This window comes from Lethenteron reissneri, chromosome 44 (assembly GCF_015708825.2).
Source record: "Lethenteron reissneri isolate LAM-NWPU_2019-01 chromosome 44, ASM1570882v1, whole genome shotgun sequence".
Taxonomy (NCBI): Eukaryota; Metazoa; Chordata; class Hyperoartia; order Petromyzontiformes; family Petromyzontidae; genus Lethenteron; species Lethenteron reissneri.
The window spans coordinates 4,245,597-4,264,597 of record NC_083822.1 but is presented as its reverse complement, the minus strand read 5'-3'; the positions used below and the strand labels follow the sequence as shown (position 1 = coordinate 4,264,597).

Here is a 19,001-nt window from a genome sequence, read left to right as displayed (position 1 = left end):
TTGCGAATTTTGATGTGACGTCACATTTCTCACCCCCCCCCCCCCCCTCGTCACACATCGTCACAAATGTCTGATCCCCCCCCCCCTAGGTGCGTGACGTCATTTATGGACGGTTCGAACACCACGAGCCGCGGTGTCTTTCAAGCGCAAAGAAGACGAAGAGGACATGTGTCCCCTCTCTGAATTTGCCCTTGCGTGCCACGTGCGGTATAGGGCATTCAAGTCATTAACAGCAACTGCTGCAGCGCTTGAGGAGGAAGCCAAACGAATAAAATAGTCAAGACGCGAGTGGTGCTCAGTGCCGCAGGGACATCGTGCACCTCGCGGTTCATTGGCCAAAGCGTGTTCATTTATTTAATTTACTACTCTTGTTGTTTTAACTTAGATTCTTCAAACACACCTCGTTAATGCGCCTTTAATATACCTGGCCAGCGCTTACGATCTGCTGGATGAAGGCCTCCCCCATGCTGTGTTGGGAATTCCTTTTGGCCATGCTCTGCCACTCGCCACTGATGTTCGTCGTGAGCGTGAATCGGACTTCGTGTAACCGCTCCATTTATGCCACTGCTCCACCACTTCTCCAACCATGTCTATGTGTGCCCGCCGAGCCGATGCCCAGTGTCGTGTGTTGCTGCTTGTGTACATTCCAGTGCGTTTCAAGTCGCAATCTAAACGCGTGTGGGGGTATGCATCGATTCTTACGACTCGTACGCATATTCAATCACGATCATGGTTACGCTCGTTCACCCAGGAAAGCCTCAGAGTCTCGTGACAAGTTTTTTTTGTAGTCGGGAGCGATGATTGTAGGTATGGATATTGAACTTCTTTCGCACCATACGTAGCCAACCTTGCTTAATCGGAGGTATTCCGATGGAGTACTTTGAAATGAATGTTTTTACTTGGCAAATTTAGACCACGGCGCCAGCACACAATGACCTCCTGTTAGGAATCACGTGACGGGCTCATGAATGTCCACTGTGAATCAGACGGCGGCGCGTTCGAATAGCTTACGGCAGCGGTTCTTAAACGTAATCAACCAGATAGGGTGTTGACTGTTATGTTATGTTATCCGACTCTCTGTTGTATTACATTACATTTATAAGTATACTAGATTTGTGTTTCTATTTAATTTATACCTGATGATGATTGCTTGTGTTGCAATCGAAACGTCGTATGCTAGTATTTAATTTAATTTATTATTTTATCTTTATACTTGACTTTACCGAAAGATCCAAAGAATAATTCCTGCAGTCACGAAAGCTCCAAATTAAGTTTGGTTCTTAAACCTTCAGTGCAGCCTTTGGTTCTCTATCGTGTAAAACAATGTAATGATGTGAATAAATACACAGGCTTGATGACGCAAAGTAGTTGTACTTAACGTGCCCATGTTTAATTTGTGTTTAGATGATTTACCTTCGAAACGAAATCTGGCCATGTCTCGCAACCCCAAAAAGGGAAAATCGCACCCCCAGGGGGTGCGTGCACCCCGCGTTAAGAACCCTGGTTCATGGGTATTATACCCGCATAAATAATTACCAGAGCAACTGTTGGATTCGAACCGTGAACCCTTTACAACAAGCGGACGAACGTGCTCCGGATGGGCCACGCCCAATGAGGTTCAAGTGGCCTCTTGCAGCCGCGAAAGGTCGCACGAAAATAATCGATTCGTGTTCGACTTGAGATGAAATCAATGGGTCACGCAAGTGCAACACGTTGAGAGTCAATTTGAAGCCACGCGCGTCCACGTGGCTGTACGGCCGCCTCGTGGTCAAATGCGGCTCTGCACGGATCCATGAACGATTTGACGCTGTCTCCCCGATAGACCTAGTCTTCACCTGAAGACGGCTGCTTGCGTTGTGGCCGAAACGTCGTGAGAATTATTTTATTATGTTTTATTTTTATTATTTTGTTATTTCCCTTCTACGTGACTTTACCGAAAGAACCAAGAAGATGAATCCCTGCAGTCACGAAAGCTTTAAATCGATATTTGGCGATACCTCTGGGTCCCCAGCGGGGGGCAAGTGGTGCAAGAAGCAGACACAGACAACACACGTGTGCTCAACACGTGCATCAAGAACACTGGTCCTTAAATAGGCAAAAATATATATTTGATCGGCGACGTTCGGGCAAGGACCCTATTTCATAGCACATGCATAGAGAGGCCAGAGATATTGAGTGGATAATACGAGTTGAAGACTGCACGGTTACACCGTGGAGCCTAACAGGAATACAATTTGACATGTTTTCCTGTTGCATATGAAAAGTTACCTATTCGTAGATAGAGTAAAAAAAACGCTTTAAACGATCGAAAAGTATTACGAGAGAAGTTCAAAAGAAACAAGTTAAACGCTGTATGCCTTTTGGCGTCCTCTGGTCTAACACCGTTTGAGACGAGGCTCAAAAGAAAGCTGTCTCTGGTGTGGACCAATCAGTTTCAAAGACAATGCATCTATTATCAGAGGATGTTTTTTGTTTGCATTCTGACCACAAGTATTGTGGTTAATGCAGACATGGTTCCTTGTAAAAGGTCTCAGTTTGGTGTTTTAACAACTTAACACCTGTTTTGTTGCAGGAAAAAATAGGAAAACCCTATTCTGAAGTTAAACGTTTGTTAAGAAATCACACCTGATAATAAGCGCACGTATATGTGCAAATTGATGTACAGGGTGGGCCCTAAGTAACTTCCTGATTTTAAATAGCGGTATTTTGTGTAAGAAATAAAGTAGATGACGAACCGGTACGCCTCAGTTGCTTGCAAGAATAGTTGACGTTTATTTCAGAAACAATTGTTACGTTATTTCAATACAGAGAGGCGATGGCGGATATTTAAAAAAACCCGAAAGGTTCCAAATCGGCACCGTATTCGGGGGTTGATTTGCCGATTCCGGTAATCGGGAACGACGCTGAATGCCAAGCGTCGTGTTGGCAGACCTCGAACCGGTCGATCTCCGGCTTCTATTGAGCGAGTTAAGGGAGAGCGTCTATATGCGCACCTCGAGATTTCGACGAGGGGACGCTGCTCCGCTCAATTGGGGCTCGCACTACGGCCGCTGTGGCGAGTCTTGGGTACAGGACTTGCATCTATTTCCATGTCAGATTCAGCCGGTGCTAGAATTGTAGCCCAGAGACAATCGAAGCCGCCTAGAGTGTCCGCGTGCTTCCTTGACACGGAGGGTGATGGAAAATGCCGTTGAAAGAGCACGGATTTTGCCAACACACCGCAGGCGGTCATTTACAAGATATTCATTTTCACACATAATCTCAGTGAATCAAAGCATATTCCATCTGTTTGTATTTGTGTTTAATTTCATTTATCTAAAGTTATAGGCAACACAAAGCAGGCAGTTTACTTGTGGACCACCCTGTATATATATGCGTGTAACAATATGGTAAAGTCTTGGTTCTTTCGGTAAAGTCACGTAGAAGGGAAATAATAAAACAATAAAAATAAAACATAATAAAATAATTCTCACGACGTTTCGGCCACAACGCAAGCAGCCGTCCTCAGGTGAAGAACAGGTCTGTCGGAAAGACAGCGTCTGAATGAGACGCTGTCTTTCCGACAGACCTGTTCGTCGTCGTGATAATTATTTTATTACGTTTTATTTTTAGTATTTCCCTTCTACGTGACTTTTCCGAAAGAACCAAGAAGATGAATCCCTGCAGTCACGAAAGCTTTAAATCGAAATGCAACTACTTTGTTTCATCAAACCCATGTGTTTATTAACATTATACTTTTTAACGACTGAGAGCCAAAGAGCTGCAAGGCTGCAGTGAAGGTGAAGAAGCGCCAGTGCAGTGTTTCTCAAACTTGTGTCGCCCCTGGACCCCCCCCCCCCCCCCCCCGGGTGACAAAAAGCTTTCACTCATCTCTAAACACCAGTCAGACATAATGATGCATGTTACCGGGACATACACCAAAACAATATGCAGCCTTACATTTTTTAGGGTTGGCATTTAGGGTAGCTTCCCCAACTTTATTTAAAATTAAATATATTAATTGTCCGAAACGAAAATAAAACGTGAACATTGTCAATTTCCGGATCGACCTGCATTTGCATCACAGCCCGACGGACGAACCCACAGGACCCTTCGCGAGACACAGTTGCGGTGCGGCGACTAGGCTCCGAGAAACACTGCTCCAGGGGTATTCTATAGCAATATAACAATAATTGTTACGACTATAATTCATTGACATTAAACCTGTTCAGCCACAAGAACTTCGCCGACTCTCAAGGTTTATGTTCAGCAGGATCTTGTACTGCTACGTTTGAGCGATCGGCTTCATATGGGACGAAACCAGAGTATGGGGCCATCCATTTAGTACGTACGCATGGAAGGGGGAGGGGGGGGGTTAACCCAAATGCGTACGCTTGCGTATGGGGGGGGGGTCTACTGACAATGTACGCTTAGGAAACGAGGGGGGGGGTGAAGCCTCGATAATAATTTGTCTACATTGGCCTTCAAATGAGTTAGACTGTCCGGTGGTGGACTGTCTGTTTGCTTATTACACGTGAATATTCTTAATCCTTGATCGTTTCTGCGTGGATTCAATATCGGCCGTTCTTTCGGATTTGGTGGGGGGTGGTGGTGTAAAAAGTACGCGTGCGTACAGGGAGGGGGGGAGGGGTCAAGTTGACAGTTTTTTGCGTACATACTAAATGGATGGCCCCTATTGTACTCGGAGAAACCCCACCAAGCACAGATGAGTTCACGGACACAGCGACTCCCATCGCCATCCTGCCCCAACCTCGTAGCCAGCAGTCCAGTGGCATGCTTTGGGAGCGATTCACAAATCTCCACGTGATACACCAACCCCCGCCTTGCGTGCAAAAAAATCACCATTCGCGTCTGAAAGAATGGGTGAGAGTGTTGGTGTGTGGACTTTTATCGAGGTGAGAGCACAACATTAAGTGATGAATTTGAAATGTAGCAATAATCGTTTGTTTTATTTATGCTTGCTCGGCCAGCACGTGCTCTGCAAGTCCAAGTTTAAAACCGAAACAAACTTTTTTTGGATCGTCTGAACTGTTGTACCTCGGCTCAATTTTTGGATTAGTCCGAAAACTGGGTACACATCCCGAGTACATCGTTTGTACATGCCCAGCTGAAGGTATTTAGGATGGAGCAGGATCATCATTGAACATGAATATTTGTAGTTGATCCTAAGAAGAGGCCCGAGATGAAATTAGGTCTGACGATCACCCCATGTTCACAAGATTCAAACTGTCAATGCTTCATGTATTTTTTTTATTCCAAAAACTAAATAAAAGCAGTTATAACATATCACCGTTGCCTTCTCTAAAAGGTAAGAATGCCATCTTGTTTCGCCAACGTTACTTTAGCCTATGTCTCTTCTTGTAAAACAGCGTGCAAAAGTTAAAAGTGCATTAGTACAATAATAAACTGTGGTATAAAATTGTTACCTTCCATGCACACATTAACCCGCGCACGCCCGGCGCGTCCCCTTAGCACGCTGCGGGCGCGACGCCTGTTCGCCAGGAACAAGAATTTGACCACCGTTACAAAAGTGATCCGTTTTCCCGCAAGAGCTTCAAGTTTGCCCCATCCATACAGAGCTCTCATATCACCCACCACCAGACAGAACATTCACGCGGCAGCCAAAGCTCAAACCACGGGCGACCATAATTCGTAGTCGTGGAAGTGCCACCCCCCTCCATTCAATAGCCGCCATGGGGATCCCTTTGGCTTCCTCACGTGGGTCCCCCATGGCTCTTTGTCTCTCAAACTTAAAAATCGATCCCACGACTCAGCGTGCGATAAGTGCTTAAGTGTGCTCCATGCACACGTATGAGCGTGTTTTTGGTTAAAGTTGGCAAAAGCCACCCTACCAAAGTGTGGTGGTCCCATTTCTGCTTCGTTTAACCAGACGAGAGCCCAGTGACCATCATTGTTCCTCTCCGGAATGAGATCTGGGTAACCCAATGTTGCAAATCAGTTACGTTTCGCTACATTTTGTGGATTATTTTTTACTTGACCATTTTTTATTACTCCGTACGATACCGGCACATTAAAAATAATCTTTATCATCCAGAAATTGCCAGGCAACTGTGTTGGAGATTGAACCCTTGGATCGTTATAAACTGGCTCGGTGGTGAGGATAATTGACCACGAGATTTGTTAAAGATGCCACATTTTTTCGAACTGGGCAGGTTTGTACCCTCCACTCATTTTAAACTCACTGTTTAAACTCACTGTTTAAAATGCACTAAATATTAATTAATAGATGTATCTTTACATATACATACTAGTCGTTTACAAAATGTCAGTTAAGAAATGAATGGCCAGTTCAGTTCCCATGTATTTAAAAAAATATCTTCTGAACTGCCTAAAACACGACAGGTATCATAGAATACTCTCCGTATGGACACCAAGGGTGTCTCCGTTTTGTTCAGTGTCCACCCTTGTAGTTGGTGCTACTGTCTGCCCCTTCCTCAACACGTATCACTGCTCTCTGCAAGCCGCTACACTCACGCACTCATGTCCTCGCTTATGAGGACGCCATTCATCAAGAAGAGCCTCATTGGGTCTCACAATATGCTCACAGGAGGACCTTGTTTTTGGATGTTTTCCCAGTTCCGTGTTTTGAGGATCCTTTGCCTGTCAGAGGAAACCGGAGTACCCAGAGAAACCCCACCGTGCGAGGCAATAACCAACTTTCTGTACTGCCATCTCCTGGCCACCCGGAAGCCCAGCAGGTTTAAGGAGTCTGGGCAGCATATGAAGATCTCTGCGTGATCAATAAACCCTGCATCCACATGTGCTGGGCCACAGGCACGCATCACCCTACACCTGCAGAATGTATGTTTTATTCCAGTTCAATTGTAGTAATACGATCTATGGAGTCCGAGTAAATTTCTTCCCATTCATTTTGCCTTCAAAAGAAGAAAAAAAGTCCATAATCCCCTTCGGGTCAACATGGGCATCTGTTCAACACTGGTGTCTATGATATACCGCACATCCTAACCATCTATACATCTGCCAAATACAGCAGTATATGTCATGTCAAATTGACACTGTATGCAAAACACAAGGCCCACAAGGGATCACAGACTTCAAAGGCCAAACAACTTTCTTTACATAATACATGAGAATCTCTGTCACCGCATACAAATGTAAATAACGTTTAGGCTCACCAGTCTACGAATTTTGTGGTTAAAATTTTTCCCCCAGCATCGTGGTGTTTAAGCAGTTAACCCTGGACTGGTTTTGACGTCTCTGAATCTTATTAGCAGGGTGTGGCCAGTTAAACAGATCCTCCTGGGTGTCCAGTCGTCACAGACGGGGGTGTTCCACGAATATCATGGGACTGCTCAGTGCAGTACAGCAACATTGTAAATAATAAACCAAGTAGGCCATACTGAAGTTAACACCTCTTGTTCTATCGTGCATGGTTGTAAAATGTCTTGCGAAGCCCACATTGATCCCTAAAAAATATGTCCTTCGCAAATTAATATTAATTTCTGTTTAAAAAATAAACCTTTATTTTAAAAGATTTCAAAGTTTTAGAGAATCAAATGGGGGTCACAAGGCATCTGGATCACCCTGTACAACAACAGGCCGTACTGGAGCTGTGCAGAGCCAGCAGAGCCGACTAGGCGTGGCACAGGGGAGGCCCCACGTTGTTTTTCCACCGCAGGATCTGAGCCGTGCTGCCGACGTCGCCTGCAACGAAGGAACACGATGGAAATGATGAACCCTGCCCCTTGGCCCTAAGCCAGATTCATATTTATCGTGAGGCCAGGTGACCGTGGTTTGTTTTCAACTCGGCACGGCAAATAGCCAGCGGGGAAATCCACTGTGATGGTGAAAATTTTATATAAGAGAGGTTGAAGCCAGTTTAGAGTTTGTCTGCTGAAAACAAATGCTGCTGGGAAGAACTGGTACAGAACGCCAGAGGCTGCTGGCCATACCTGAATCTTATTTTAGCATCATTCGGTGGAAGAGAACAGTAGCTATGAGTTAAATTAATTCCGTAACCGCAATCCACTGTGATGGCACATAATACATTTTGTACACCTTTTTGCAGTCGGGATCATGGACGTAGAGCACAGTGACGGAAACAGCGAATATATGGTCACAGCTGTGATGACGACTCCCAGTGGCTTTGAAAGTAATGCTGGACAGCTGCTTTGTTGAGGCTGCCGCCGCAAATGCAATGTGATCCATAGATACCCCACCGATTTCTAATGACATTGGTCTCGGTGCAGTGCATGACTGGTTGCAAGACACACCTGTGCACTGGATTGTCTGAAGTGAAACAATTTGCGTGGCCCTCGCATTCACCGGACTAGCCCCACTGGCGTAGCCCCACTGACACATCCAATGACGTAGCCCCGCTGGACTTTATCTGGTCTGGTCACATCAATTACCGTGTGTGTGTGTGTGCCAGCGGGCGTTCGACACTTCACGTGGCCTCAAGGTGCACATGGCCTGGCACAAGCGTCGTGGTGACGTCACCGCCACTTAGTGGCGAATGGCGGTTGTTGTTTTGTTGATGCAAAATTATGCATCATTGTTGTAATCAAATCGCATGGGCTACGTCGGAAAAGGTGTAGTATCAGGAGCCTGTTAAGAGAGTTAACCTCGTGTGTTCAGATTGGTGGAAGACGTCTGCCGGCGATGGAATAAAACGCCGGCTTCTCTACAATTTCTCCGTAGTGTTACAAACGCATCACACTGCCTAGGTCCATGATTCTGGTGGCAAAAGTAATGTGATATTAAATGACAGCACCTTATCCTCGATTTGCAATCTCACAATCACTTGCGTGGCTTGCGCTGTTTGTGGAAGGTCTATATATATATGACTTGTATGTCCTCATAACTACCAACAATTGCTTCTGGCGACTTCAAAACAACCATGCAGCTATACATTTATACAGGAGAACCCCCTTTTTTATCCGTGGCCCTATTATCTGCAACTCCTATTATCCACCGCAGCTGTAGGGTCCGTGAAAAAATATATTGGTCATGGCACCATTTCTAACTATTATCAGCAGTTATCTACAATTTTATCCAAGATACATGGTGAAACTGCTTCCTAGCAATCACCATTATTTTCGCGCGGATAAAGGAAGCTGCACGGCAAATTCATGCTCTTATCCACAGGGTTATCCGCAGGTAATGGCTGTCAACCCATTACTCCTCACTGTCCGTTAATTTTTTCGCAGATTATTGGGAGTCACGCAAAACATGCATGCTAATATCCACGGGGTTATCCGCTATTTTTTCATTCCGTGGATAAGAGGAGTGAATTCGTGCATAACCCCGTAGATAATAGGATCCGTGGAGATAGGTGTCCCTCACATGATCACGGGTAAGAGGAGTTCTCCTGTATAAGCCGGTTTAATCGAAAAGTTTGTGGCCTGACATGGCAATTCGTATCCTCAAGGAATAATTATTATTTCCCTGTCAGGTTCTCTTATGATTTATCTTGGTCCGTCATCATCACCGTCACGATCATCGACGACTCGAGGCTTTAATCCCCAGCCAGAACAGCTGCTCATCTCGCACCTCAATCTGCTCGGAGCTTCCAGCTCTCGTTTCTTAATCGTCACAAGAACATCAACTTCTCTGAAAGTGAGTCTTTACCTGCGGAGACATGTGTGGAAGGCACTGGGGGGTGAGCCAGGTCTGGGAAGTGTGGATTTTTTGCTCCAGATGTCTCTGGATTATCTCTTGACATTCATGAAAACAACCAAAATGTGTTTTGTCTCTCCATATTTATCCATTGACGATTTTTAAAAACACCCGTAAAAAGAACACAACGCAAGCCATCCGACTGCCACAACACCGTAACGACCTCCGTGAAGGAATTGCAACCTCAAAAGTAAAGCCGTAGCGTCACGTCCCTTCCACATCAGGCCACAAAAGAGTTTTCGACCCACCGTCCCGATCGCCGCACGTACGCACCACACGCACAAATACCGCCGCCGCCGCTTCAAAAGTCCCACACGACGCGCACTCCGAGCGGTTCGGCGGCCGTCCCGTCGACGCCGCCGGCCCCCCGCCCGTAGAGGTGGCGCCAGATGGCGAAGTAGTGCACGGTGGCGCCCAGCACCACGAACACGTGCCAGATGGCGTGCGCGAACGGCACCAGCCCGTCGCTTTTGAAGAACACCACGCCCAGCGCGTAGAGGGCCCCGCCCAGCGCCAGCTCCCACACGCCGTCCTGCTCCGGCTGTCGGGTTGTTTTTTTTCGTTCAGAATGGGGAACAGAATCAGTCGATTCGGACTGGAAGGGGAACACGGCGAGCTGTGATGCTCGTTTCTCCCCACCGATGTCCAGTCGGGGCACGGGGGTCAGAACGTTACACCAACACAAATACAAAAACACGATAGAAGTGCAAAGTACAGGAAGGGTTAAAAACCGAATCAATTAAACATATATATACAAATAAAACTAAACAATTTTTGTTAATCTTACCAGGTAAAGCCCACTGAGCTACTAACTTATTTTACAAAAGCGAACTGGCCAAAGGAATTCATGTGACCACGGGGAGAACATCCAAACTACAAATATACAGACGTCAGGGTCGAGATTGAAAGGTCACAAAGACCACCCCCCCACCCCCCCGGTGTGCACGTACGAGTGTGCACGTACACGGGTGTGCGTGTACACGGGTGTGCGTGCGCGTTAAAGATGTGCTGTCACTCACGGATGAGAGGATGACAAGTGCGGGACACAGTCCCATTGTGGCATAGCACAGCAGCTCCAACAGCTTGTACCTGCAGGGCCAGGGACATCGTCATCATAATCATCGTTATCGAGGTGGCGGCATGGTTTCAGTGTGGCAATGTCACGTGAGAGCACCGAGCTCAGTGGTAGAGCGAGCAGTTCGCAATCGGATGGTCACGAGTTTAAATCCTGCTTTGGGGGGGGCGTTGTCTCGACCCTTAATAAAATAAGTGCCACTTTAGAGGGGACGTCAAGAGTGTTTTTTCCTATGGATAGATTTGCCCTCGTCATAGGAATGTGGAAATTCCACCACTCTGAGCTCTGAGCTGTGAAAACAGGAGGGCCAGCACTGCTGAGATCCTAGATTCGGTTTTGGGTTTCAGTCGCCCACGATCACAACGGCTGCTCAAGTGCGGGTGAAGTCACCAATGACTTGCACAAAAATGAACATCACGTTAAGTTTGGTTTTCCCTTAATGAATGCATATTCCATCGCTGAGAGTCACGATGCTTTGTTGCGACTGACACGTGACAAACGACTCCATCTCAACGAGCTTGACACGCAGCTGTAGCTCTCAGGGAGCAGTGTCACACTGGGCTGTGCAAAGAGAAAACGGACGCTGGAAGTTGACGTCACAGAACTATTTCCGAGGTTTCGTCGTTCGCCTTTCATCCACGCAAGCTGCACTTTCACACATTCTATTTTTAAAGTTTCAGATAAACAAACGTCAGAGTAGTTGCCAGTTTACCGCAGCATCGAAACCCCATCTGAACAGTCCACACAGAGCGTCCAGATAAATTGTGATTCAGATGACTATCTTCCCTATAAACATTAAGCTGTGATATTGGAACGAGTCCTGCCCCTTTTCTCCACTTCACGGACCTATACCGACGAGTATCGTGAAGTGTGGTAAGCAACCCCCCCCCCCCCCCCATGACCGGCACACTATCGAAAGGCCTTAATTCACCACTGAATTGACAAAGGGCTGTAAGCCAACAGCAAAGGAAAGGAGGGGGAGGGGCATGTGGACAATCGGACAGAAGGAGCATCGGACAACGCGGGGCTGGCAGGTGACGCAGCCAGCAACTGCCGCTAAATCTGGTGGCAGCGGCCCCCACTTCTTCCAGCTTCTCCGAGGGGGATTTCTCGATTGTCTCCGGAGCTGCAGCCTTGTTGTGGTCGCCTGGTGTCTCCCAACCCCTGTGGAGATGCTCCCTGTTGCTGCGCTTGTCTCCTCCCCGAACACCACGGTGACAAGATGTTAACTACCTCGCCTGGTGTGCAGGAGGTCGTGGGTTCGATCCCGACACTGACGCCTGTATTTTGGGAGTTTGCATGTTCTCTCCGTGGTCGTGTGGATTTTTCTCCGGGTCCTCCGGTATTTTCCTCCACATTAAGAATCAACGTGCGCTGAGAATATTTGTCTGCTCTACATTTCCACATTGATAAGCCACTTCATTGGGCTATCATTTGTGGCCAGGTCACTTTCCAAAAAGAGCCATTCAGCTCAGTGGTAAAGTAAAACTAGTTCATGGTGCAAGGCTTTTTCCGCGTACACGGAAAACCGATTGTACCATTCGAGTTATGCAGTCCCCTCCGCTGGCCTCCAGCCAAGTGCCGATTGACATCAAGATTGCAGTGATTGTTTTGAAGAATCTTCACGGTCTTGCCCCCACCTATCGCTGCACTCTCATCTCACTCGACTCTACGGCACGTTATCTCCACTCGGGCAAAGAAGGCCTCCCCCCTCTTTCTTACGCAGCCGCCCACACGGTAATCGACCTTCGTTCCATGTGAGGCCGTCGCTCCTTCTCAGCTGCTGGGTCTGGAATTCTCTTCCGCTTGAACTCGGTGCACTCGAGCCTCTCATCTTTTTCAAGTCAAGACTCAAAGACACACTTCTTTGCATGCACATATAGATAAAGTCTATTTTATTGTTTTAATTTTACTTAATTTCTCGTATCCATTGGCCTGTTTGTATCCAACTCTGTCAACGCTTTTTTGTTTCCTGTGAACCGTCTAGACGCGCGGTTCCAATTGTATTTTATAATATCAAACAACTGGTCCGGTCAACAGGAGTAGAAGGTCGCGGGGTTAGTAACAGAGTGGTTGATTGACGGTGTTTAGAGATGTAGTCACAATTAGTGACAGCATCCATCCAAACTGGACCGTGTTGACGCGCGACTCACCGCTAGCTCTGGGGCCTTGCTGGACTCACCTCTCGTGATACAGGCACACGTAGATGGTGCCCGCACATGCCATGACCCACACCAGCCAGCGCATGTGTGCAGCCCATGGGCCCAGCTCACGTAGATTCAGCCTGAACGCAAAGACAAAATACAAATATGACCCATGTAGCCTTTAACAGACTGTTGGGGCAAGTGCTTTTAGCGAGTAGCACCTATCAAGGCCTGCATGGCACACGAGGGGGTGGGTGGCCAGCTCCACATAACGCACGAGCAAACCGTACAAAGCATACGCTCTGGCAACACGCACATGCAATCGTATAAGTTCGTACGTATGCACGTGCATGTTTTTTTCTGGGAAATACATAATTTTTGTTGCACAAGCAACTGAGCCCATCATCTCTCTAGGGGGGCGCGGGGTCAATAAAATTAGTACCACTTTTGCGGTTGTTCTTGAGTTAAAATAACTCCCGCCACAGGAATATGGAATTTCCACCTCCGGCTCGGAGCCAATGACGGAGCGGAGCACCGCGCCTCATTGCTCGTTTGAGCGGGGGTGGCGGGGGGGGGGGAACACAGCGACGTGTGCATTCAAAAGCGGTGCGGCGTGAACGTGCGTGGCCCGCAGCGTGCACTCAGACCCAGCACGATACGTCGACGAATCGACCGAAGCTCGCGGTCGACCGCTTTCCGCCGTCGATTACTGTGGACCCTTGACACGCGGCAGCCTCCCGAAAGCGGCGAGAACCTCCGCCTCACCCCCTACGAGCGATGCCCAGAGTGGCCCGGCTGATGATGACGCCGATGCCGTCACCAAGCCCCCATCCCCTGTCCGTCCAGCGGCACGCGTGTGGACAGAGCGAGAGACCTTTCTTCTCTTCCTCCCCCAACTATTTATGCTGCGTCATCCGATTTAGTCGGGTCGACAAACCGATGATCGGCAGGGTGATCGAGCAGCTTACATAAATCGGATTTCCCCATATCTCGATCGCCCCACACGAGGGATCATGTGGGGCGGAGTAAGGAGAGAAGACCTTACCAGGGCGCGTACGAGGCGGCGATGAAGAAGTAAATGGTGACCCGGTCGCACATGTGGAAGCACTGCTCCACTCGCCTGTGTGGGAAGGCAGCCATCGTCATCATTACCATCATCATCATTACCATCGTCATTACCATCATCATTACCATAATCATTATCATTGTCGTCGTTACCATTGTCATCATTACCATCATCATTACCATCGTCATCATTACCATCATCATTACCATTGTTGTCGTTACCATTGTCATCATTACCATCACAAATTACCATCATTATCATTACCATCGTCATTTTCAGTACCATCACAATTACCATCGTCATCATTATCGCCATAATGAAATAGCTTCGTCATTTGATATTGATAGAGCCACCCTCAATGCCAGGTCGTCTCAGAGTGCTGAACACCTGGTTACTCGGAGCCTGGCCTACATGTGGGCATTAGACTGGCACTAGGGGGGCGACGTTCCCTGCGCGTAATCCCCAATAAGAAATTGTGTAGACCATAACACCAACTCGACTAGTAAAGGATGACTCAAAGCCAATTATGTAATTGATTATAATGCCAACTATTGGCTCAGGAGAGCCTCACGAGAGAGATACAGTGAGTGGGACGGCGAGGAAGACGGAGAGAAAGACGGAGAGAGACATGGCGAGTGCGCCCCGCCCGGCCCTCACTGCAGGTGGCTCTTCCTCCAGGAGATGGTGTGGAAGAGCGTGGAGACGGTGAAGAGCGCGCAAAGGCCCAGGCCGTACACGCAGGCCGTGACGCCCTCCAGGGGCCCGGCGGCGCGCCTGTGCAGCAACAGACTTCCCAGAGTGCTCGGGAGAATCCACAGCTGCGAGCGGCACAAACACCAGCGATACGCACGGAACGGCCGGCTCCGCTCAGCACACACAAACATCGTCTTGCGCCGCCGCTTGCTCGAATGGCCGTGGTTTAAAAGTCGTTCGTCTCTCCGATTATAACGCGAGGGGACTCAAGGGCCGCAACGAGCCGCGGCGTCACGCGGTTGGAATTGGCGTCCTGGTGCGACAAATGAAACGGGACTTGCGAGCAGTGTCATGAGCCCCCCCCTTCCCCACCTGTTCACTGCCCAGGTGCAGTTGCACCACCTGCACACTCTACACCTACCACACTTTGCCCACCTTCATAGGTGCTCACTCATAAGACTTTCCCAAACAGTCTGTTATGGATATCCAGGGTATTTTTGTCTTTATCGTTTGTAAAAAAATATAGAAATGGGAGAGTATGTGTGTGTACAAATGCTTAAGCCCGCATCTTGGCATAATTTTTCATGCAACATTTCAGCCACAGCGCCAGCCTTGGGACAGCTCCGGCTGCGATTGATCGCTGGCCCACGTGGTCTATAAGTTGAACACGGAGTAGCAGGCTTTCACGACCAACATTATCCATAAGAGGTTTTTTAAGCATTAGATTGCGTAAATATAAATGTGTCATTAAACCCGCCACTACCCGACACAGCCAATTGGTAAGGTTTGTCGCCTAAACAACACATGCCAATTAGTTACTACATCAGCACACCGCTGTGCTGGAGAGTAAACCCACAACATTTACAATCTGAGTACGACGTTTCGCCGGTAATTACAACTAGCATCATCATGCGACAGCCACATTTGTGGAGAAAGCCTCCTCCTGTTTCGGTCTTAAATAGAGAGATCAACGTGACGTCATCACTTGTGAGCCAATCGGGTGCGAAGACTATGGGGGTGGGGGGGGGGTTAATGTATTCATAAAAAAATCAAAGGATACCTATGATTGGTTGGGTTATTCACTTAATCAACATACATAATGTACGTACACTACGGATGGTCTATAAGGCGCAAAGGGGGATCTCTGCGTCTGTGTAGAACCGTGCGTGCGTTGCTCCTCGGGGGCGAGCGGCAGTCTCGTGGTTCTTGCAGTACTCGACGGGAACCAGAGTTCAATTGGGTTCACTTGCCGAGTTCAATTTGCCGACCGTGGCTAACACTGGCGCTGTGCCCAAACCTTCCCAAAGCCGGATTCAACTTTAAATGAGCATCACTCACAGCAATTACCCAGAACAGCACGACCTTGACATTTGGAACAAGACCGTGGTACAGTTCTTTTGGGGGGGGATTGTTTTATTCTTGTCCTTTTGTTGTTGATGCTGTAACCAGGTTTATGTAACCAGGTCCCCATCAAAAATTCACAATTGTTTGCCCGCTGGGGTTTTACCTGTGGGGAAATGAAACCTAAACGTGTGCGGTAGGGTGGGGTGGGGTAGTGTAGCGATTCGTGCGACGTGCTATGAATTCCCACGCACGGCCAACACCGGTGACGATTATCTGAACTGGTCCTGGGCCTCCCCTAGGTCGGCTCAGCCTCAATTGAGTACCTAATGCTACGTGTAAAACATTGCCACAAGGGAGACAAAGGCGGCCAGGAGTGGTGTTGGCCACCCACCCCCTCGTGTGCCATGGTGGCCTTCATAGGTGCTCGCTAACAGCACTTGCCCCAACAGTCTGTTGCAGGCTATATGGGGGATCTTTATCTTTTTTGCGGTAGGGTTTTTCACCTGTCCTGGATTAACCAGGATCATCCCTCTTGTCGGGGCAGATGCTCTCCTGGGAAATCTGTGAAGTCTTCCGGGGACACTAAAAGTCCCTGTGTTTGTGAGTTGCATAATAATAATAATACCACCACCACCACCACATCGCTCAAGACAATGAATTCACATGCAGGTCTCCCCTCCTCCGGTATTGCGAGATATTCTTCTTCAACTTCACATGCTGTCCCGGTAGTTTGTGTCTCAGAGGTGGCATCAATCTCTGAGACAAGTGCGAGTCTGGTCACGAAACGAAATGTCAGTGCGCATATTTGCGGTGTAACCGCAAACCCTTTGTCAGGAGCGCCAAAACCGGTTTGGCTGAGTTCTCGGCTGCGGGCATGGTCTACTTGGTGCTTGTAAAATGCCTTTACATAATATTCTCATTGAGCATCACGCCCTCTTGTGCCATCCCGGATTCATAAGTGATCGTGGATTGTCTTCGTCTTTGTATATTGATACACGCATATATGCATAGGTACGTACGTGTGCGTGTGAGCGTGTGCGTGCGTATTTGTGTATGTGAATGGGTGGGTAAGTGGAGAGTTGGATGAGTGAGTGGTTGAGTGGGTAGGTGAATGGAAGGTTTGGTGATTTATTGTGTAGTTGAGTGAATCTTTAAACATGTTCATAGTGTCTTCAATGTCATGTTTATTTATATTTTGTTGTTCAATCGTGCCTTTAATTGTCAGCTGGGTAGCCATCCACTCGGGCTAATGACTCTAGCTAATCTTTTTGTCCTAAATTAGCCAAACAGATGTTCATCTGAGGACACACACATGTACAAAACAAAGACAGAGATCACATGTATAGCCTTAACAGACTGTTGGGGCAAGTGCTGTTAGCGGGCACCTATGAATGATGGCATGGCACACAAGGGGGTTGGTGTGGCCATAAGCACGCCCGATGTTTGCACACTGCACCAGATACTCATTTTAGGCTGAGTAGACCTAGGGGTAGGCCCAGGAGCGATTCAGATCATTGTTACCGCTGTTGGCCGTAAGCGGGAATCGAACTCAAGCAGCCAAGTCCGTAGTGGTGCGCATGCATACATGAACACACACACAAAACACGCAAACACATGCACGCACACACACACACAGACGCACGCACATTTGGAATAGCCAAAGGACGGACTGTACGTGTATTGTTCAAGATCTATTGACCACCGCTGGGCTGAGCACAGTCATCAACTTTGCTCAATGCGTTTGCTGGCGGTGGTGGGAGCTGGGTGGGCGATGGCTTTTGAAGCCAGAGTTTGCCGAGGCCACCGTTTTCCCATCACGTCGCCCCCCCCCGCCGCCCCCCTTTTCCCTGTAAAAGAATTCTCTCTCCTGCCCCCCCCCCCCGCCTCCTTTGTCCACCACACACAAACGGCTGAATTAATGCGCACTGAAAACAACGGCGGCAGTCACAGAGCACAAATCTCCTCCTCGTGTCTGCCAATCGCCGCTCTCTCGCTCGCAGAACGCGGAACGCACCACTTCTAAAGGGGCTAGAGCAAGAAACGATCTCGATTTTCTTTGAAATATACGAACGGTATGTACGTTGAACCTCTGTCGCGCCATACGTAGTCAACCGCAGATCCTCTCTCCACGCTGTATAAATGGTATACAGATACGGATCAACCTCTTTACACACATATCATGTAAAAAAAGGTCGTGTGGTAGCGTATTTGTCGTTTGTTGCAGAGGTATGCGGTTTAAGAGGCGAGCGGCCGCCCTGGTTAACGCTGCGAATGTGTTCGCCAGCCAATATGCGGACTGTCTGCTTCACGGTGGACGTCAGAAATCCCGTGGCGTCGTTCGCAGACGAGGAAGCCCGGAGGAGGATGCCGGTGGCGAGGTCCCCGAATTTGCCAGACTTCGAAACATCGCCCTAAATATGTACTTCCTATGGTTAAACCACATCGTAACATCGCCTCCCACCCACCACCCACCCCCTGCCGGCAGGCTACAAGTGAGTTTAGCACATGGCAGGCTGTCGCGACCAACATCATCCATAGTGGAGGTCCTTTTGGGTTAGATCATGTAAATATATGTGTCGTTAAACCCGCCACCACCCAACACAGCGAATTAGTAAGGGTTGTCATGTAAACAGAACGTGGCCAATTCGTCACTAGCACAGCACACCGGTTGTGTGTTGGAGAGCCAAGCCACAACATTTACAATCTGAGTACGACATTTTGGCAGTAATTACAACGAGCTTCATCAGGCGACAGCCAGATTTGTGGAGAAGTCCACCCGTTTCGTTCCTCATATAGAGGCGTAGTTGTCGTGACCGTGCTTCTGCGCTCTTGCGCAAACAAGTGTCTGTAAGGCGTGGGGTCTCGGCGAGCGATAGCCGAGTGGGAATAGCGCAATCGCCAGACGTGCTCGTCACCCGACTTGATTCGCCGAATTTCTATTGGCTTTTCGTGTCCGTCAGAGACAAGTTACGCTTGTTCACCGGCAATGGGGATCGTATACACGTCGGTGCCCACCACA

At 48.3% G+C, this 19,001-nt stretch overlaps 1 protein-coding gene across 3 annotated transcripts in view; it reads right to left on the bottom strand.

Moving 5' to 3' along the window:
- Positions 1-3,825: 3,825 nt before the first annotated feature.
- The window catches only part of LOC133353688 (monocyte to macrophage differentiation factor 2-like), a 31,026-nt gene continuing 15,850 nt past the window's right edge, over positions 3,826-19,001 (bottom strand). The window contains exons 3-7 of one of the 3 annotated variants that reach the window (XM_061570126.1): positions 14,603-14,763; positions 13,925-13,999; positions 12,918-13,019; positions 10,680-10,749; positions 3,826-10,201 (exon numbers count right to left, since the gene is read on the bottom strand). In XM_061570126.1, coding sequence (XP_061426110.1) covers positions 9,962-10,201; positions 10,680-10,749; positions 12,918-13,019; positions 13,925-13,999; positions 14,603-14,763 — 648 coding nt within the window. In that variant the 3' untranslated portion in view covers positions 3,826-9,961. The remainder of the gene's footprint in view (positions 10,202-10,679; positions 10,750-12,917; positions 13,020-13,924; positions 14,000-14,602; positions 14,764-19,001) is intronic. The other 2 variants (XM_061570124.1, XM_061570125.1) reach the window with 2 other exon arrangements.